The sequence below is a fragment of the Polypterus senegalus genome, chromosome 6, assembly GCF_016835505.1.
Source record: "Polypterus senegalus isolate Bchr_013 chromosome 6, ASM1683550v1, whole genome shotgun sequence".
Taxonomy (NCBI): domain Eukaryota; kingdom Metazoa; phylum Chordata; class Cladistia; order Polypteriformes; family Polypteridae; genus Polypterus; species Polypterus senegalus.
The window spans coordinates 175905541-175927934 of record NC_053159.1 but is presented as its reverse complement, the minus strand read 5'-3'; the positions used below and the strand labels follow the sequence as shown (position 1 = coordinate 175927934).

Here is a 22394-nt window from a genome sequence, read left to right as displayed (position 1 = left end):
TTCAACCCGCTATATCTTAACTACAGGGTCACGGGGGTCTGCTGGAGCCAATCCCAGCCAACACAGGGCGCAAGGCAGGAAAAAAACCCCGGGCAGGGTGCCAGCCCACCGCAGGACAGCTTACATTCACAGAAGAAATGATCATCTTCACCATTTAAAGGGGAAAGCCAGTCCACCAAATGTCTTTACACAATGACTGTCACTAATCAGGTTGAAGCACACAGAACTGCGAGTAATATTTTTAAAGGGATAGACTTGCTTATTCCACACAATTCACATACAAGTCCATACACAAGGACATTGCCTATAAGATACCAATACACTGACATAAATTCACATTCCTTGTTTTCTTTTGCATACACAGATTTACACCTTTAGTGACAGAATATGTTTTACATTTAAACATCTTCACAAGTTTTCGACTAATTTTTTAACATACAGATGAAACATTTTTTTTTCTTAATCCACAATGCAAGAAGAATTTCATCCAGTATAGCAGATCACTCAATTTATGACCTACTTCTGTTTGGACACCTCTAGCTCTGGAGAAGTAGCCACAAGCTAAGCTCTTATTAGACACAGTCCAAGTACAAATTCATGTTGATATAATTATGGTTTATTTTTAGTACTTTTTTTAAATTAGTTTTGGGATGTTTTTATATGTATTTTTATATACTGTCATGCGCATGCACATAGAGGACAGATTAAATCAGGGTTCTTAAACTCCGGTCCTGGAGGGCCGCAGGTTTTCATTCTAACCTTTTCTTAATTAGTGACCTGTTCCTGCTGCTAATTAACTTCTTTTGAATTAAATGCAATGGACTTACTCTTGAAGACTCAGACCCCTTAATTGTTTCTTTTTCCTTAATTAGCTGCCAAACAATAATGAGATACAAAATGAGCCAAAACAGCTGGTCTCCATCATATCCATCCATCCATCCATCCAACCTGCTATATCCTAACTACAGGGTGACGGGGGTCTGCTGGAGCCAATCCCAGCCAACACAGGGCGCAAGGCAGGAAACAAACCCCAGGCAGGGCGCCAGCCCACCGCAGTGTCCATCATGCAATATCTGAAAATAAACAAAGATGAATGCCTTAGGAATGCTGATCTGCTCAGGTCCACAAGACATTTTAACGGCGCTCTTAGAAAAGAGAAAATCAACAGTTTCAGAAATGTCTGCTATTACGCAATGAGAGCAGCAACAAGCCATGGAATTAAAGAATGGGTTTTAATTCACAACAAGACTCGGCACCTCATTAAGCAACTCTTGGAGTGAAATTGGTTGGAGTTGGAGGCCCTGACTTAGGTGGTCTTCTGTTGGCTCACTCACTTCGCATTTCATTTCTGTTTGAGTTCCGTTTAAGGAAAGAAGTAAAGCAAGTCAGAGGAAAGATGAAGAAATTCAGGGAAACAAATCTTAAAAAACAAGTCAATTAAAATGAATTCAAACGAAGTTAATTAGCAGCAAAAACAGGGCACTAATTAAGAAATGGGATGGAATAAAAAGCTGCAGCCACTGTGGTCCTGCAGGACCGGAGTTTGAGAACTCCAGCTTGAAGGTTCTAGTAATGGTAATAACGCGCTGTTCCAGGGGTTGGCACTGTATAGCAGTGTCTCTTCTCCTCCTCTCTCTGCAGACAGGAAGATTGATGGCTTTACCACCACTGACATCACTTATGGTGTCAATCTGCCTGGGCCCACCTCTTCCTGACAAAAGTCCCCAAAGCTGGAAGATCCGCCATCTTAGTTCAGTTCTGCTATAAACTCCTATCTGTAAAGAAGTCTCTATAATATTATATTAATTATAAGCAGTTACCAAGTTTGTTGTGGTCTGGCTTCTTTTGCAGTTCATTTCTTTTTATTTTCAGTGAGGAAACTGTTTATATTGTATATTTGGCCTTCTGGGTTATTTTCACTAAGGTTAATAAAATGTAATTTTACTACGGGGCTTTGCCCCCTGCTCACTTCGCTCGCCAATCCCTGGGCAGGCGCGGCACGCTAGCCACTTGGCGGCTCTGCCACTTGCGTATGAGGAAGCGGATTTAAACAGATTGCTATTTTCATGGGAATTGTTGCATCTGGATAATAGAATTAACTATTTTACATTACTGCAAGTAATCAATCATAGCAAAAAAATAGTAAAATGTAATACATTGAAAGAAAATGATGCTTCATGTTGCGCTAGAGCTTATCATTGTGTTAGAGGTTTTCATTCTGTTTGGCTTTGAAACATACAAATACTTTTGAAACTTTTCAAAAAGAATATTTGGAATGACTGCGGTGGGTTGGCACCCTGCCCAGGATTGGTTCCTGCCTTGTGCCCTGTGTTGGCTGGGGTTGGCTCCAGCAGACCCCCGTGACCCTGTGTTCGGATTCAGCGGGTTAGAAAATGGATGGATGGATGGATGGACATTTGGAATGAACTTTTCATCAATATCACATTGAATTTTGATTCTGTGTTTGGACTTACATCACGACAACGCAACGCATAACTGCCCGTGAGTGAATATCGTTTCTTTCTCTCTAATGAATAAAATGACTTTTTCACATGTTGTCCCTGTGATTTGTTAATTGTCAGAGCAAAAGCTGTTCTAATGGGAAACTGTAAACATTTTAATATGAATGGCATATCAAGATCTTTGGTGTCTTGTGACACATTACTACATTACCTTTCTTGTCGCCTGTTAAAATTTTACATGTCAGAATTGTTCGACCAATTTTGAATACAACTAATCTTGTCCTATTGCATAGCCCATCACTCAGATATAAATTACACAATACCATTATGATACGTCCTTCTTTCTACAGTAATTTGGGCAGTGGAAGACCAGACGGTGTTAATGGTTGTAGATATTCTACGTGATATTGTAAGTTGATGTTTTCATCTTCCGCACCATCACCGCCAACTGTTTCAGCACAGTCTACTGATACGCATTTAACCAATTTACGATGTAACCGATCGACAATTTTCACGTTAATTCGTTTGACTTCATCGTTTCTCGGTGTTAGGAATGCCCATGTAAGGGTTCTGTTGATAACCCTTCAGGATGAAATTCTTCAATAAGATTTGGACATAATAAGTCTTTTACTGGGAACTTAAAGTGAGGAAAACGTAAGAATTTATAAGAGCGGAGAGAGCAGGAACTGTGTCTGACAAAAGCATTCACACGAATGACAGATGAGAGGACCGTGAGTCTTTAACCCGGTAATGGTTGAGATGGGAATTTCTCTCAGCCAGCTCCTCTCACACAAGGCATCCCTCAAGGTTCTATTCTGGCTCCGCTTGAGGGCCATTTTTTACAAACATGATGTTGCGTATCATTGTTATGCTGATGATACGCAGCTGTACCTCAAAGTTAGTTCTGACATCGCTTCATCTGTAAAAAAAGCTGTTGAAATGCTTTGAGGATATTAAATATTGGATGGCACAAAATTTCTTACAATTAAATGAAAATAAAACAGGTCATTATTTTTATTCCTACCACATCTGCAGTTGAAATCGGCACTCAGCTAGGACCTTTGGCAGCAATGATTCATAATGATGTCAGGAACCGAGGTAACATCTTTGAGTCATTACATCTTCTTCTTCTTTTGGTAGCTCCCATTAGAGGTTCCCACAGCATATCATCTTCTTCCATATCTTTCTGTCCTCTCAATCTTGCTCTGTCACACCCATCACCTGCATGTCCTCTCTCAACCACATCCATAAACCTCCTCTTAGGCCTTCCTTTTTCCAGGCAGCTCTATCCTTAACATCCTTCTCCCAATATACCCAACATCTCTCCTCTGCTCATGTCCAAACCAACGCAATCTCACCTCTCTGACTTTGTCTCCTAACCATCCAACTTGAGCTGACCCTTTAATGTCCTCATTTCTAATCTTGTCCATCCTCGTCACACCCAATGCACATCTTAGCATCTTTAACTCTGCCACCTCCAACTCTGTCTCCTGCTTTCTGGTCAGTGCCACCGTCTTGCTGTAGCTGCGTTTGTCAAGGGTTTCTAAAAAGTTCAAAATGGTTAGGTTTTTAAACCCAAATTCAAGAACATATTCTTTCTACTCACCAGTACATCATTGCTACTCAAGGATTGATTACTTCTTTATAGATAATAACTTCTTGCCTAAGATTAAATCTTGTAAATACGATGCTATTGTTATTTCAGACCATGCTCCGATGATCTTGGAGCTGAAATTACTAAGCCCCATACACTCACCCCGCAGATGGCGTCTCAATCCGCTTCTATTAGCTGACGAGAATTGTACTGAATTTATATCCAAACAAATTGAATTCTTTCTAGAGACAAATACATCCCCTGAGATCTCTGCAGGAATACTCTGGGAAACTCTTAAGGCCTTCTTAAGAGGACAGATTATCTCATATCTTTCCCACAGAAATAAATCCGAAGCGAAGAAAGTAGCAGAGATAAAAAGCGAAATTACTAAAATAGATGAAGAACATGCCAGACTACCAAGCGAGACTCTACATAAGAGGAGGCAGGCTCTACATTCAGAATTAAACCTCTTGACAACTAAAGAAACCGAACAACTAATTTACAAATCCAGACATCATTATTATGAACATGGAGAGAAAGCTAATAAGCTTTTAGCGCAACAAATTCACAAGCAAGAAGTGCGCAACGCAATCTCGTAATTACTAACACGAATGGAGATAAAATCATCGAACACAAAAATATAATGTGCACTTTTAGAGACTACTATAAATCCCTATATACTACTGAGTTTAAAGAAGACAATATACAATCTAATGCATTTCTGGATAAATTACAGATACCACAAATTGACGCTATTAGTGTGGAGGAGCTCGATAAACCTCTGTCATTATCAGAATTACTGGATGCTATAAAGTCACTCCAAGGTGGAAAAGCAGCAGGCCCTGATGGCTACCCTGCAGAGTTTTACAAGAAATTCTCCGCTCAGCTAGCTCCCTCCTATTAGCAACATTTACAGAAGCCAGAGATAACCAATCTCTTCCACAAACCTTTCGCCAAGCACTAATCACTGTCTTCCAAAACAAAATAAGGACTTATTACAATGTGCATCATACAGACCAATTTCACTTCTGAATAACGACGTTAAAATACTCTCTAAAATCATAGCTAGAAGGATGGAGAAAGTGCTCCCTCATAATATCACAAGACCAAACTGGATTTATTAGGGGCCGACACTTATCTTCAAATCTTCGACGCCTGTTTAATGTAATATACTCACCAACTAAATCAAACACCCCAGAAATATTATTATCATTGGATGCAGAAAAGCATTCGACATGATTGAATGGAAATACCTTTTACTATTTTGGAGAAGTTTGGGTTTGGCCCAACATTTGTGCATGGATTAAATTACTGTATACTAACCCAGAAGCTTCAGTTTGCATCAATAACATTTGCTCAGACTACTTTAAACTAGAACGTGGCACAAGACAAGGATGCCCTTTGTCACCACTGCTGTTTGCAATTGCCATTGAACCACTGGCAATACATTGTCGAAATACTGATCAGATAAAGGGGATTAGCAGAGAAGGACTGGAACAGAAAATCTCATTATATGCAGATGACATGGTACTGTATATATCGGACCCAGAAAATTCTGTGCCTGCAGTCTTAGCAGCACTCACAGAATTTCAAAAGCTCTCTGGTCTCAGAATTAATCTGAATAAAAGTGTACTCTTTCGGTGAATTCGCAAGCATATAATATTAGATTAGACACCCTTCCTTTTATCATTGCAGAACAGTTTAAATACCTCGTAAACATCACAAGTAAACATAAAGCTCTTTATCAAAAAATTTCGTGCCTGTATGGAAAAAATTAAACAAGACTTGCATAGATGGTCAACCCTTCATCTCACACTAGCTGGAAGAATTAACACTGTTAAGATGAATATTCTTCCTAAGCTCCTTTTTATTTCAAAACATACCAATATACATTAATAAATCGTTCTTTAAGCAATTAGATTCAACAATAACCTCATTTATTTGGAATTCTAAACATCCACGCATCAAAAGAGCGACCCTACAAAGACAAAAGGCAGAAGGCGGCATGGCTCTACCTAACTTCCAGTTTTATTACTGGGCAAATATACAGTCGATAAGAACCTGGACACAAATAGAAGAACATACACAGGCATGGACCGCAATAGAAGTAAAATCCTGCAGTACTTCTTTGTATTCCTTGCTTTGTGCTCCAATAAACACACGCTATCGGCAATACACTAATAACCCAATTGTGCTCCACTCACTTAGAATCTGGAACCAATGTAGAAAGCATTTTAAGACGGAGAAGCTTCTTTCTGTGGCACCCTGCAAAAGAACCACCTCTTTCAACCCTCACAAACATATGCAGTTTTAATATCTGGAAAAATTTGGAATTAACTTGCTTAGAGATCTTTATATAGACAACGTCTTTGCATCCTATGAACAATTACATTCCAAATTTAACATTCCAGCTACAAATTTCTTTCACTATCTTCAAATCAGGAACTTTGTTAAACAGAACCTTCCAGATTTTCCTCATCTTGCACCCTCATCCACGCTGGAAAAATTATTGCTCAATTTCAAGGAGTTAGACTCCATCTCTACAATATATAAAATCCTTTTACAATCCCTTCCTTTCAAAGATCCAAGAGGACACTGGGAAAATGACCTCTCAATTAATATATCAGAAAAGGAGTGGAAAGTAGCAATGCAGAGAATTCACTCAAGCTCCATATGCAAAGCATACAATTATACAACTCCAAATTATATATCGAGCACATCTGTCTCGACTAAAACTCTCCAAAATGTTTCCAGGGCATGATCCAACCTGCGAACGTTGCAACCAAGCCCCAGCCTCACTAGGTCACATGTTCTGGGCCTGCTCCAAATTAACATTATTCTGGACAAAAATTTTTAATTACCTCTCAGACAGTCTTGGACTCACAATCCCTCCTAACCCATTAACAGCTGTGTTTGGGGTTCTTCCAGAGGGTCTTAAAGTGGAGAAAGACAAACAAACTGTGATTGCATTCACTACACTGTTGGCACGCAGACTTATTCTGATAAACTGGAAGAACCCAAACTCTCCTCTTTAAGTCAGTGGGAAACTGATGTGTTATATTATTTAAAATTGGAAAAAATCAAATACTCAGTTAGAGGATCTGTGCAGACTTTTTTCAAAACATGGCAGGATCTAATCAGTAATATTTTGAAATGATTTTATAAAGCACAGAGAATTTGTTGATTTAGGTATTTTTAAAAGCCTTAAATTTTACACCGCTTGGCTTGCTCTCTCTCTCAAGGGTGGGGATCGATCTGTTCTTAGCATAATTCTTTTTTTTTTGTAAAAACTTGATTGCTATGTATTGATTGTAATAAAATTAATAAATAAATAAATAAAAAAAAAAAGTTCAAAATGGTTGAAATGCAGCTACCAAAAAGGCACTGCCGCACAAGTAGGACAGGCTGTACATTAAAAAATTCCACAGTCCCAAGTGTCTTCATTTTGAAGATGTTAGTGAAATTCAAAAGCAAACAATTCTTACAAAAAAATAAGGAAAAACATTAGTAATACACACAAAAAAAGTTTGACAAAGGGAAACTGATATTCTGCTTGAAGATTAAGGATCTCGGTTACACGTCTTAAGGATTCTCTGTTAACTCATTCATTGAATTTTATGTACATCTTCTTCTTTCAGCTGCTCCCATTTGGGGTTGCCTGTCCTCTGCATCCTGCCCTGTCACACCGACAATATCCATAAACCTCCTTTTAGGCCTTCCTTGTTTCCTCTTCTCTGTCAGCTCTATCTTTCACATCCTTCTCCCAATATACCCAACATCTCTCCTCTGCACATGTCCAAACCAACAAAATCTCGCCTCTATGACTTTGACTCCCAACCGTCCCACCTGAGCTGACCCTCTAATGTCCTCATTTCTAATCCTATCCATCCTGGTCACACCCAATGTCAATCTTAGTATCTTTAACTCTGCCACCTCCAGCTCTGTCTCCTGCTTTCTGGTCAGTGCCACCGTCTCCAACCCATATAACATAGCTGGTCTCACTACCATCCTGTAGACCTTCCCTTTCACTCTTGCTGATACCCGTCTGTCACAAATCACTCCTGACACTTTTCTCCACCCACTCCACCCTGCCTGCACTCTCTTTTTCACTTCTCTTCCACAATCCCCATTACTCTGTACTCTTGATCCCAAGTATTTAAACTCATCCACCTTCGCCAACTCTACTCCCTACATCCTCACCATTCCACTGACCTCCCTCTCGTTCACACACACGTATTCTGTCTTGGTGGTCCTACTGACCTTCATTCCTCTCTTCTCATATCTCCACCTCTTCAGGATCTCCTCAACCTGCTCCCTATTCTCGCTACAGATCACAATGTCATCAGCAAACATCACAGTCCACGGGGACTCCTGTCTAATCTCGTCTGTCAACCATCCTTTGAGTCATCACTAAGTTTTGAAAAACAAATCTCCATGATAGTAAAGTCCAGTTTTACAAATTTCTAAACTAAAATCCTTTCTATCACAAAAGGACTTAGAAACAGTCATTCATGCCTTTATTACATCTCGCCTTGATTATTGTAATTCCTTATATGTGGGTCTGCCCAAATTGGGCCTTCAGCTGGTTCAGAACGCTGCAGCTACATTTTTAATTGGGTCATTAAAAAGGGATCACATCTCCCCCATTTTAGCCTCTCTGTCTCCACTGGCTACCGGTGAGGTGTCGCATTGATTTTAAAATCTTGTCTTTTGTTTTTAAAGCCTTGCATGGTCTCACTCCAAAATACATCTGTGACCTCCTTCACCCCTATGTGGCACTAAGAGCATTGAGGTCATCTGGATGACTGCTCCTTGTAGTGCCAAGATCTCGGCTGCAGTCGAGGGGACACCGAGCTTTGTCACTTGTTGCTCCACAGCTTTGGAATGACTTGCTTTTCACATCAGGTCTTCATCCTCTATTGAGGTTTTTAAAAGTCGGCCTTGTTTTCTTCCGCCTGTCACTATGTCTAATGGGATTGTGGTGGATGTTATAATTGGTTGTTTTATTAATCTGCTTCTGCAGGATTGTTTGCATTGTGATTATTTTAATGGTTCTTTGTACAGCACAACCTCTGTTGTTTTAAATGTGTGTTTATAAATAAATAATCTAAATCTAAATCCCTGCACATTTGTCCACAGCACATGTCTGAGATAAACCCCCCCTCCACCAAGTTTGCTCATTTTTGTGCCCACGTGCTTGCCTTGTTGCTCATTGTTTGTCAGTGTGCCTCCCGTTTTTAGTGCCCCCCATCCACCCACCAAACAATAGAATGAGGATGCCATGGACCCCATTATTGTAACCCATGATCCCAGAACTGTGGCTCCTTCAAGTGCCCACCTAATCCTTGACTCAGGGGCTTCCCTATAAACTACTTTTGTCATTCACCTGCTGAGGTTTATGAAAATTCCCACTGCAGTGAAAAAAATGGTGTAACCTACCTGGGTATTATATTGTGCCAGGCAGTTGTGAACACAACCAAAGGGCTAAATAAATGGTCAGAGGCTGGCACTGAGCTGCCACCATTGTGATTTCAGTGCCAACACTTGGTCATATTGTCTGGCCTAAAGACGAATTGAACTTGAGAGTGAAGCAGATTGTTCCAGAATGATGTCCGTCTCAGACCACATATGTTACTGTATATTCAGATAACACAGAGACCGTAAAATGAGTGGCTTCTTTTCATTGAGGTTGGGAACCCACAATCCCTCTTCTTCCAAACAACGGCGGGTGACACTGATAAAGCAGCTGAAGGGCATCTTTGTTTTTTTGTGTGTTGATTTTCCTCCAATTTTTATTCTAATGAAGCCAGGCCCCTTGTGTTATTACAAAAGAAAACCCCGCCCCTTCCAGGTGATGGGGAAATAAACCACGCCCCCTTGTAAGGTGTGCCGTGAAAGCCTGAATACCTGGGAATGAAACACCATGAGGATGAGATGAGAGATACTGTACCTCCTCACCTCCGAGAACAAAGCTCTCACTCTACACACAGATGGCATCGGGTTAAGTTTAGGGATCGTCATCCATAGATTGAGCATATAACTATTTACAAGATAATTTAAAATAAAAAAAGAAGTGAAAAAGTTTTGTGACTTACCGCTGGTTATCCCGAAGGAGCTCCGCTATATTAGAGCACAGGCAGACGGCTCCCTTTCTGGCGCTGTTGATGACAAGTAGAACTGCTTTGGATGCAATTTCCTTATCTTCTTCCAAAGACATGAGATCAGAACTGCACTCTGTGTCAGGGATACACAAAAAGGGGCACAGATGACTCCTCGGGTGTGAGAGATATCGAGACCTGGGCATGTGGACTTATAGTAGCCTCTGCCACGGGCATCTGGATGGCTCAGTATACTGACAAGAATCGCCAACAGTCCTTTGGATCTCCGAATCTCTCAGAAGACCCATCATACAGCCACAGTCCCACAGAGGGACATCAGACCTACGGTGTGTGGCCTTGTCCATTAAACCAAACAGCCGGGACCATGGCCCCCACATTCTAACGCAGGCCCCTAGGCCAGGATCTCTGACGGGCCCTTCACTGAGGGTTACTGAAAACGTGATACCCAATAGGATTTAAAATAAAATAAACAAGGTTAATGATGCGAAAACATAAAAAGTATTATGCACATTTATTGAATCTATACTAATAAAAGGCAAAGCCCTCACTCACTCACTCATCACTAATTCTCCAACTTCCCGTGTGGGTGGAAGGCTGAAATTTGGCAGGTTCATTCCTTACAGCTTCCTTACAAAAGTTGGGCAGGTTTTATATCGAAATTCTACGCGTAATGGTCATAACTGGAAGCAGTTTTTCTCCATTTACTGTAATGGAGATGAGCTTCAACGCTGTGGGGGCGGAGTTTCGTGTGACATCATCACGCCTCCCACGTAATCACGCAGTACATAGAAAACCAGGAAGACCTCAAAAAGCGCTGAAGAAAACATGCATTATATAATTGAGAAGGCAGCGAAACAATAAGAAGCGAGCGAGTGACATATACAACCATATTCATGATTTCTGCTACTTCAGAAACAAAGCACGATGTAAACCTACACTTTAAATTAAGTTCATAGACAGGCTGCGCTGGCGTTTGTAATTTAGTGCCTGCCCATATAAGGCCGTCCGTCAGCGGCAATCCAATAGCAAACTGCCACGGGTAAATATTCACGGGTGAAGGACTGTGCTTATGGAGAGGAAGATGAGATGGTCAGGGTGGTGTTTGACACAAACTCAGCGAAACTGCGAGAAAGTTTTAAGTGCCAGGACTAAGGTAACATTAAATACAGCCATGGACATAGCACGAGATGGCACCAGCACAGCTGGGAACCTTCGATGCATGTACACCGAGCGGCTCACGTGAACTGACGCAGTGCACAGATAAAAAGCAACAGTTCCAAAGAGCTGAACAAAACCGAATTACACAATTGAAAAGGCAGCAAAAATATGAAGCGTCTGATACTTACAAGCATATTCATAAATCCAGCTACTGCGAAACAAAGCACACGTGGAAAAGTCAATGTCCCGCTAAAGGAAGACAGTGTAAAAAACCCGTGCATGCAGTGTGTCAGGTCTCAGATAAAGAAGAAGACGAGCTGTTTATTGATGCAGTAAGAAACGAATCGATGAATGAAACCTGTCATCTTTACAACAATTGACAAACACGGAATGTAACTTGAACACAACACATCCTACAAATACGAACCTGATTGAAAGAAATAATGATAATCAAATCCTTGATGACAGCAACACTCAGTAACACTCACAAAACAAATACTGTATATTGACAGTCATGTTACGTTATTTTTAAAATGTTCCCTTTTCTTTTTCTAGCTTTTTTAACACACTACTTCTCCGCTGCGATACGCGGGTATATATATATGTATACATACTCGAATAATGGATACTTTATTCGCCATCAATGATTGTTTTGGTAAAGCCATACTCAGTGTATTCATTAGATGAACGGTAAAAAAGTAAGAGCGAGGGGAGGATGACTTATTGAGGCATGCAGGCTGTAGTGCGTCAACTCTATCTGAATTGCGCGATCACATTTGAAAAATATATCTTTTCAAGTTCTATTTAGTCCATATGTGTCAAACTCAAGGGCCATGGCCACATCCGCCCGGCGTAATTATATCCGCCCGAGATCATTTTATATACTGTATTATTGTTATTAAAGCCCGGGTATATGAAGCGCTGGTAACACAATAAACTACAGATCCCATAATGCAGCGCTTCAGCTGCCTTGCCGAACACTTACCATGTTAATCAAGTCTAGCTTATGATGCTGCAAGTTATTGCGAAGCTAGCCCACACAATGCTGAAGAGAAAAGTTGATTCTGAAAATAGAGCCTTTAAAAACCGATGGGAGGCTGAGTATATGTTTACTGAACCCGTGTGTCTCATTTGTGGAGCTAATGTGGCTGTAATTACAGAATTTAATCTAAGACGGCACTATGAGACAAAACATCAGGGTAACCTGAATGCAATGCAGAAGATACAGAAAGCAGAATAATTAAATAAGAATCTGACACTTCAGCGGACGTTTTTACCCGTGCACAATCACAAAGTGATTTCAAGTGAAGCTGCTTTTATGGGAGACACAAATGCACCAGTGCACCTTGCCCCACTTTCCCTGTTGCCAAGTAATGTTAAACCAAGTCGTCACTACGGTGTTCCCAAATACGCACTTTGCTGATAAACTGAGCGCACTGAGTTTGCATGGCGCTTTGGTGACTTTGAAGAACAAAAAAAGTCCGTCTACATGCGGCTCGAACCTTGTGCATGTTTGGTAGCACATATCTGTGTGAGAAGCTCTTCTCAGTGATAAAGACTAACAAAACAGCACACAGGAGTCGCCTCACTGATGAGCACCTGCAATCCATCCTGAGAATCTCCACAACACAGAACCTCACACCAAACAGAAACGAACCTATGGCCAAAAAAAGATGCCAGGCGTCCAGCTCTAAAATGACATATGAGCAAAGACAACTGAATGATTTGATTTGTTATTGCTGAAAGGAACACATTTTATTTATATTTCCAGGTTTTGTTATGCAGCATGTTCATATTTGAATTTGTATAATTTTGACAGGATATATTTTTATGGAGAGCAAAATCTTTTGGGATATTTAAAATCTAAGTTTATTTTTATATAAAATTACATAAGAGTAAAGAAATTTGAATGTTTGTTCTTTTAACGTTTACTTTATTTCTAACTTGTATAATTTAGACAGGATATATTTTTATGGAGAGCAAAATATTATAAGTTGTTTAAGGTTTGAGTTGATTTATTCACTAATAATATTCCTGTCTGTTTTTACCATTCCTACCAAAGATATTTCTGTCGACTAAATAAAAATTCCTTCTATTTAAAATTTAAATAGAACTTGAACAAATACGATAGTTCATAATATCCACGCAGACTTGCACGTAAGAGCGGGAGTTATCCGTTTTAACAAGCAGCGTATTGCACTGATACGAAATAGCTGTGTGTGTATATATGTAGATATGTATGTATATGTATATATATGTTTATATATATGTGTGTGTGTATATATGTAGATATATATATATGTATGTATATATGTGTGTGTGTATATTTATGTGTATATGTATAGATATGTATATATATATGTTTATGTGTGTGTGTGTATATATTTATATATATATATATATATATCTATATATATATATATATATATATGACAGCAACACTCATCACTCACAACAGTGACAAAACAATTACATTGACAATCATGTTACGTTATTTTCAAAATGTTTCCTTTTCTTTTTTATTACTTCTTTAACACACTACTTCTCCGCTGCGATGTATGTATGTGTATATGTGTATGTATGTATGTATGTGTGTATATATATATGACAGCAGCAATCCAAGCTGTGAGAAAACAGTAAAAAGAAGGCGTGTCAGACGTCGTGGTACATTTTCTGATGCAGCTAGACGAAAACAACTTTGTGACGCTGCCACCAAATACACAAAACAATTACTTTGACAATCATGTTACATTATATTTAAAATGTTTCCTTTTCTTTTTCATAACTTCTTTAACACATGACATCGCTGTGAAGCGCGGGTATTTTGCTATATATATATATATATCACAGCGACACTCATAACAGTGACAAAACAATTACATTGACAATCATGTTACGTTATTTTCAAAATGTTTCCTTTTCTTTTTCATTACTTCTTTAACACACTACTTCTCCGCTGCGAAGCGCTGGTATTTTGCTAGTATATTTATAAAGTAAAGATCCTAATGAAAAACTTACAATATTATCAAAAATTATTGCAAAATCAGTTTTCTAACTTTCCTTGAAGCAAAATTTTCAATGACCTCACTAAAATCAACACATTTAGCTATATCATTTCGTCGTTTTTGACTAGTTGTACTTCTTTGCCATGTTTTTAATGAATTTGCCAATCTGCTAAACGATCTTTCTGCTGAAGAAACAGTAACTGGGACTGTACAGGGTGGTCCAGATCTAATTATGCAGATCCAGATCATCTGGATGACTTTCATTTATGCGGGGACAATTCCAGTTCAGCGCAAAGACGATTCTTCATGTCGTCAGTTCGCACACTTCTCGATGGTCTGGGATTTTTTGTGTGAATTTCTATGTAATAAACGTAATAAGTTACAGCGTAATGAAAATTGCATAATTAGATCTGGACCACTCTATCCAAAACAATTTAATAGCGAGACAGATATTGGCAAATATACCTTAAAGTTTTTTGTCGTAAATTGCGTTCAAAATTCTAATTGGGCTTTTTTCAACCCCAAAAACTGTCTTGTAAATACTTTTGAAGTGAAAGATTTCATGCAGTAAGTCACCTGACTGATCTTCTGCATATGCATGTACACGTTTGGCAGCCCTTGCGGTGAGTTGACCATTGTCCAAGTTCTGAAAATTCAAAATGGGTGAGAAGAATTCACATATGGCATCTGCTGCTTCAAATCTTGTCTTCAAATCGCGGATGATAAAATCCAATACTGGGAAAACTATCGAAATTTTGAAATCCCATTCTGGTTCTGTAGAAGGTTTTTGGTTATTTGGAAATTGAGTTTGCACTGCTACAACCTCAGCAACTGCTTTCGCCTCCTGAATAATACTTTCCCACGAGTCACGTAAATGCTGCATTTCTTGAACTCGGTCTTTTACAAGTGAAGCTTCAACATCGAGTGTCATTCCTTTACTTTGTATGACAACCTTCTTGTGGTCAGTACTGTACTTGCTAATATTTTGTGCCAAAACACTGTCATCAGCAGACCTTTATAAAATCCGAAATAAGTTCTTAGGCCTTTACTTGCATTCAATGCTGAAGGGGTTAATCCCGTAGCCAAATCTCCAAGAATGACATTTAGTACAGTAAGTACTCCAGGATAATGTTTAATAATCGGTCGTACAGCTTGAATTCTTTCACTCCATCTTGTTTCTGAAAGCCTTGGAAGGGATAATGGTACATGTTTTTTCAGTACTTCCCAGCGTGCAGGACTGTGTGTGAACAAACAGTACAAGCTTTCTATATTCCCGAAAAACGTTATACCATCTGGGTATAATTTGTTTAAGTTTATTGTTTATAATATTTATAAATAAAGAATATAGAAAACTACATGACACCAAATCAGCAATTAATATCAAACTTTTTGACCAGTGGAGAGGTCTACATTTTATTTGGATTTGTAAAATGTCAAAAGTGAGAAAGTTGTAGAAAAATGGTCCTCCCTGCGTGGAGTTTGCATGCTCTCCCCGTGTCTGCGTGGCTTTCCTCCCACAGTCCAAAGACATGCAGGTTAGGTGAATTGGCGATTCTACATTGGCCCGTGGGTGTGTTTGTGTGTGTCCTGCGGTGTGTTGGCACCCTGCCCAGGATTGGTTCCTGCCTTGTGCCCTGTGTTGGCTGGGATTGGCTCCAGCAGACCCCTGTATTCGGATTCAGCGGGTTAAAAAATGGATGGATGAAATATTTTATGCTGAAGTTGACACTCAACGCTGTAGGAGCAATTCTTGCTTTCTGTTCATACGTTTTGTTTATACATAACATCTACTCATCCCGCGCCGGGCACCCTGGCTACAGCCCTGTCAGAACCCATTGTGGGGGCCATGGCCGGGACTGATTGGAGTCACACACAAGGTAAAGCTCTCAATTGACACTGGTGAAATTATCCATTTAACATTCAGTCTTGATTATTCATTCATCCCAAAATTCACCACAACTGCTAATCCAAATTCAGTGTCAAGAGGACACGAGACCAGCAGCATTAGATGTAACGCAGGAACCCACCTTGGATGGGAAGCCAGTCAAACACCAGGCACACCAACACACCTGTTACTGGAAACCAGTTTTGGTGAATTTTAGCATCGTTAGCAGGTTTGGTGAATTAGCGATGATAAATTGGCCGTACTGTGCATCTGTGTTTTCACCTGGCGATGGACTGGCACACTGCGCCCCATGCATGCTGGGTTAAACTTCAGCTTCCCTGACACCCTGCTCAGGATAAGGGGGTAAGAAAATGGATGAAAAATATAATATAATATAATATAATACTATATAAGGGGTGGTATGGTGGCACAGAGGTAGTAAGGCTCATGTCCTAAGTGCTCCCTGTGTAAAGACTGAATGTTCTCCCCGTGTCTGTGTGGGTTTCCTCCCACAGTCCAAAGACATGCAGGTTAAGCGAATTGGTGTGTTGTGTGTGTGTGTGTTCACCCTTTGATAAACTGGTGCCCTGCCCAGGGTTTGTTCTTGCCTTGCACCCTATTCTAACTGGGATAGGCCCCAGCAGACCCCCGCAACCCTGTTCAGGACTAAGTGGGTAAGAAAATGACTGACAAAATAATATAATCCATCCACCCATTTTCTAACCTGACTTATAGGGCTCATAGGGTTGGTATTGTCACATGTACACACAGGGAATAATATACATTATAATATATATTATTACAATACAATAAAAGGGTCTGAGAATTCTATAATGTAATATATAATATCACAGCAGTCCTCACCAGGTAAAGACATTCCAGAAAAAGAAATGAGATAAGAGGAGATAAGCGGGTTAAGAAAATGTATGAATATGATATCATATTACATTACATTATAATCCATCTATCCATCCATTGATCTTTTAACCTCACTTGTCAAGGGCAGATTTGTGATTAATATAATATAATATAATATAATATAGTGCTGTGTTTCTGCTCGGACACAAATGTAAAGTAAATCCTTACCCGAGTGACCAGAGGATGAGCAGATCGGCTCCAAATCCCAAGTCTTCGGGACGTTGACGTTGTCTCCGCTGCCAGAGTTCATCTTATTATTTCTCTTCTTTTCTACTTCTTCTTCTTCTAAACCCCCGACTAGATTTCCGCTCTTTTAATTTTCTATCCGGTGTCCGTTATTTCTGCTGTACTTTAAAATTCAAACAAGTTGAAAATAAGAACCGAAAAGTTCCGGCACGCCGCTACGGGCACTCCTCGCGCTGTTGTTTCGGTGCTTGTCGGCTCTCTGCCGAGACGCTTCAGAGACGATCAGCACTGCCTGTGGTGTTGAGTGTCGTTCGCTAGAGGGCGCTGGTAATATTAATGATCTTTTCTCTTTGGTGTCTCCATGCGCCTTTCTTCGTTTCTTCAACATTAGCTGCAGAACAACATTTTTACAGGCAGTTGGTCTAAAGAGCTCTGCCGCTTTTCAGTTAGACCGATGTGGATGTGCATTTTTCTGCTACCCTTAATACTACTGATGTTACATTTTTTTTTATATAGCGCCTTTACACAATCACAGTTCAAGAAGCAGACTAGAAAACGTGGATTTTAGTAAGTTGTCTGCCTGCCCGTTTCTTTGAGCGCTCAGATTTTTCAGCCCTTCTTCCAGTATTCATAAATGAATGTTTCATTCAGTGCAGATGAAAGCCATGTGGAGACCTAGGCGATGGGACGGGGACAGAGACGGAGACAGAGACAGAAGCGCGAGGTTGGGGGGCGTTCTAGGTTTCCATTGTGGGTTGTGGGTTTTAGACTTCGACGACCTCTGTGTACAAAACGCGGACTTTACCGAGGGTGCGCCCCTTAGCTTTCCAAAGCGGCGCTTCTAATGGCTTGACCAACCCAGGCTGTAATTGCATCCCCGAATTGTTTTGCTGCAGGGTGCGCCCTGCAAAATGCCGTCCATGTCGCACAAACGTAAATCCGCCACGTCTTCCACGTAAAACATACTTTGTTTATTTATTTTTATATTATATTTTTGTCAGCTGTTCTGATTAGACATGTAAGTGCGAATTTCCTTGTAGATAGATAGGTTGATAGAGCTTAATTTGTCCCAAGAGGGAAATCTGGCATTTCACAAATGCTTAAGAAATACTAAACTACCTCAAACACACACCAGTATTACTAAAAAGAAAGAAAACGTGTGCCTTGGCTAAAGGTACAAAAAGCGCAGTCCCAGCAAGATGCTATAAAGACGTACTGTGATGGGTATAAAGGAGTCCAGACGGGTTTCTTGACTCACATCTGCTGAAGTCCTCAGTCCTGCCAGCGTGTCACTTAGGATATGCAGCGTTGTTCGTAATGACCGTCATGTTTTGCCTTCATTTTCTCCTTCTCTACTACTCCAGTAGGTGTGGAGTGTGTCCCATATTATGTGGGCATGACACCAAGCCTGCCTTGATATGATGATTACATTTTGCCACCCATCACTTTTATTCTTTTCCAACCACAGAAGATGGCCTTCAGGTCTTAAGATTTCTAAATCTTTTTACATTCCGATTTCTCACATAGAAAATCTTCTGCTCTTTTACAAATCCTTGTCTCCGATGAGGCTGACTGACTGTTCCATTTTCATGCCCGACTGCTCTGCTGGCAGCTTCCAGCCCAATGCTTGAGGTCGTGATGCCAGTCCATGACAGGAACCTTCCACACGTTCACTCCTAACATCTTCAAACTCCTGAAATGCCATTTGGGGCACCAGAGCAGGGTGGCACAGTGGTTAGCGACTGGGTTTGAACCCTAAGCCAAGGCGTGGTCCGTTTGGAGGTTCCACGTTCTCCACGTGTCTGTTGGGGGTTCTTCCTCCCAAACTGGCCCCTGGATGAGCACCTGGGTACCCCATGACCCTGAACCTCAATTAAACGAGTTTGGCAATGTGATGCTATGTTGTAGTCAGAGTGCGCTTTCCACATTCTCCTTATGTGACATGGTGCCACCTCACCAAGAATTCATTTTCAGCACACCATTTTGAGGATTCAGAAGAGGATGGCTATGGTTTGCTTTCCCAATTGCAGCCCATCAGGACACAAACTGGGAAGCATTGATTTGGGGTAGGCTGTCCTTTAAGTTCTATGCATTTTCATTTTTAACAGCCATACTCTAAGACACAAATCCTCATCCAGCCGCACCATCCTTTTAGTTTGGTGACTCCATACACGTATGATCTTCGATTTGCAGTGTTGTTTAGTTTTTTTTGTCGTTTATCCAGAAGTGAATCATTTTGATCCTTTGTAGATGTTTTACCAGTATACAGGCTGGCCTGTCCACTGGTACTGTGAGTGCTGTGCAGAGTGGAGGCAGAACCTCTGCATTTTTCCCATTTGATTCTGGGGTTTGCTGGGGGGTAGGTAAGGGGAGTGTTTTTGCTCCTACTCTATTCAGTGTTTGCATGGACTGGGTGTTGGGCAAGGTTGTGAGGTCCAGCAGCTGTGGGGCATCTGTTGGTGAAGAGAGAGTCACTGATGTTGACTTTGGTGATGATGCTGTGATCTTCGCTGGATTCAATAAAGGCTCTGATCAGGGCTCTCGAGACACTGACCGAGGAGTCAGAGTGTCTAGGCTTGCGAGTGTCCTGATATAAACCAGCATTCAAGCCTTTAATGACCTCTTGGGCACGGCCATCAGCAGTGTGTCTGTCTGCAGAGAGAGTGTTGCCCTCGTCGAGAGGTTTACTTACATCAGCAGGGACATTCATGTCTCTGGTGACTCTTCCTATGAAGTCAGTAGAGAGATTGGGAGAGAATGGGGGGCCATGAGGTCGCTGGAAAGGGGTATGTGGCGCTCCTGATATCTATGCAAAAAGACGAAGGTCCAAGTCTTTAGAGTCCTGGTGCTTCCTGTCTTTCTATATGGTTGTGAGACATGGATGCTATCCAGTGACCTGAAACAAAGACTGGACTCCTTTGGTACTATGTCTCTCCCGACTAATCCTTTAGTACTGTTGGTTTGACTTTGTGTTGCTCATGGAGTCCTGAATGAGGCACATGACCTGCATTGTGAGGGAGCGTCACTTACGGCACTACGGCCATGTTCCCTGAGGGTGATCTCGCTCATAAGATCCTCATTGTTGGAGACCCGCGTGGCTGGACCAGGCCAAGGGGTCGCCCACATAACACCCAACTCCAGCAGATAGAGGGTCATTTCTGGAGGGTGGGACTGGACCGCGTGTTTGCCTGGGGGGGTTGACAACCGGGATCCCAAGTTGTGTAGTGGGTGCGGCAACGCACTGCACCAGTGCATGCTCCCCAACTTGACTTGACAATGTTTTGTTCTTGTTGGCTGTAGGCATAACACACTGTTATGGTGTATAAAATCTACAAATTATTCTCTATATTTTTATTATTATATTTTGCTCAATCCCAACAAGATGTATTCAGACGTAGGAGGCATTATAACAAAAAAGCATATCCTCTTCCCTTACAACCTCACTTTTATAACAGTTGTTCACAGCATAGTGCTAAAATGGGTTTACAGCCTGCAGGGAAAGGAAGACTGAGCCATGCCTCAGGATATTGATTAATTTATGGATGGACATCTGGGACAACAAATTGGTTTACAGTCTGGGAAAAAGGTAGATTAAAGAGTTTGAGCAAAATTAAACCATCATATTGACAGCCAGCCAATCAGGTGCATGCAACAATCATGTGTTGTGAAACCATGGCATGAAACTTAATAATAAACATGCCTCATTTGAAAGCAACGTCAGAAGAAGAGGAGAAACAGCGACGACGGAAGAGTGACATCAGAGAAGAAAACAAAGACAGGAATGACCAGTTTTCATCCGATTGTCGGTTAACAGCATTTTCATGAACATCGATTGCTAAATCAAACACCGCCCTGGGGCATTCATCCTTGTCATCTGTAACTTTTCGTAAGCTTTTTCTAAAGACTATACATATATCCAGACTTTTCTATCAGTCTTATTTTCTATTATTCTTTGTTCCAGTGGTATTATTATTATTTCTGTAATAAATACCATGCTGCTTTTAACTTTCTATGCTTTGTCCTAATGTCTATAGATTGATTGAAATAATAAGTTAGATTTCTTTGAGCACCTGGTGCAGCCAGAGATTTGCCATTACCTCAGTGCTGCAAGGTTTATTAAGGCTGAGAGTGAGAGCTCCACTCAATAGTAGGAAACATGATGTAAAGTAAGGTATTCTTGATTGATAAATGGCCTATAGTCAAGAGTGCTGAGCCTTTGTATGTTTAAATGTATTCTTGTAGACCACAAGTAATATTTAGGTCTGAGATATTAAAATATCGTATGTTGTTCATGCTGATAATAAGTAAGTCTCTTGAAGTGCTGAGTGACAGGCTGTGTTGTTCCTAAAGTACTTGTGTGGTTTAAAGTGCTAAAGGGTAATCAGTGTGTGTATGTGTCATTCATGGGGCACTGTTGTGGTTAGGGTCTGTGTGTATGCATATAGCTATGTATGTGTGTGTTCATCTTAAAGTGCAACAGTAGACCAACCCAATAATGAACTTGATGAGTACACTTACCCTTGAGAAAACAGGTAAAGGGTAAGTAGAGGGAAAGACTGCGACAATACACACAACATTGTGGTTATCTATCTGAAGGCCACTTGTGATGTGTTTACTCAACTTCATAAAGCAAAATAACCCCACAGCCTGACACTGGACTGTCCAACGACCTCAGGGCTTGTTCTGTGGACGACCGCAGTGGAGGTGTGAATGTTTATTTACACTTTCGTGTTGAGTCTGCACTATAGCTGTGCTCATGGGGGGCACAACGGCCTACAGCCTTGATTAAAAGACCTAAATAAATTTGCTGGTACCCCTCCATGAAGAAACAAGAACCAACAATTGTCTCTGAAAGAACTCAAAGCTGACAAAAGTGATTGGCACCCATCATTGTTCATTTAGCATTTAACAAAAAAACAAATCAGACTTTACTTTTGAGTTTTGATTCAACAGAAAATTTCAAATAATAACGCAAATAAAAATGGCATGATGGGACCCTCAATCTCATACTTTTTGCCATATCCCTGCACACAAGCAAGTCCTGGAGCTCTCCATGAGACTTCTGCG

The 22394-nt window shown here is 40.6% G+C and overlaps 1 protein-coding gene across 2 annotated transcripts in view; it reads right to left on the bottom strand.

Moving 5' to 3' along the window:
- LOC120530599 (CAP-Gly domain-containing linker protein 1-like) overlaps positions 1 to 18456 on the bottom strand; it is a 78167-nt gene extending 59711 nt beyond the window's left edge. For both annotated transcript variants that reach the window (XM_039755020.1, XM_039755021.1), the window contains exons 1-2: positions 17310 to 18456; positions 10152 to 10290 (exon numbers count right to left, since the gene is read on the bottom strand). In XM_039755020.1, coding sequence (XP_039610954.1) covers positions 10152 to 10290; positions 17310 to 17391 — 221 coding nt within the window. In that variant the 5' untranslated portion in view covers positions 17392 to 18456. The remainder of the gene's footprint in view (positions 1 to 10151; positions 10291 to 17309) is intronic.
- Between the last annotated feature and the right edge of the window lie 3938 nt (positions 18457 to 22394).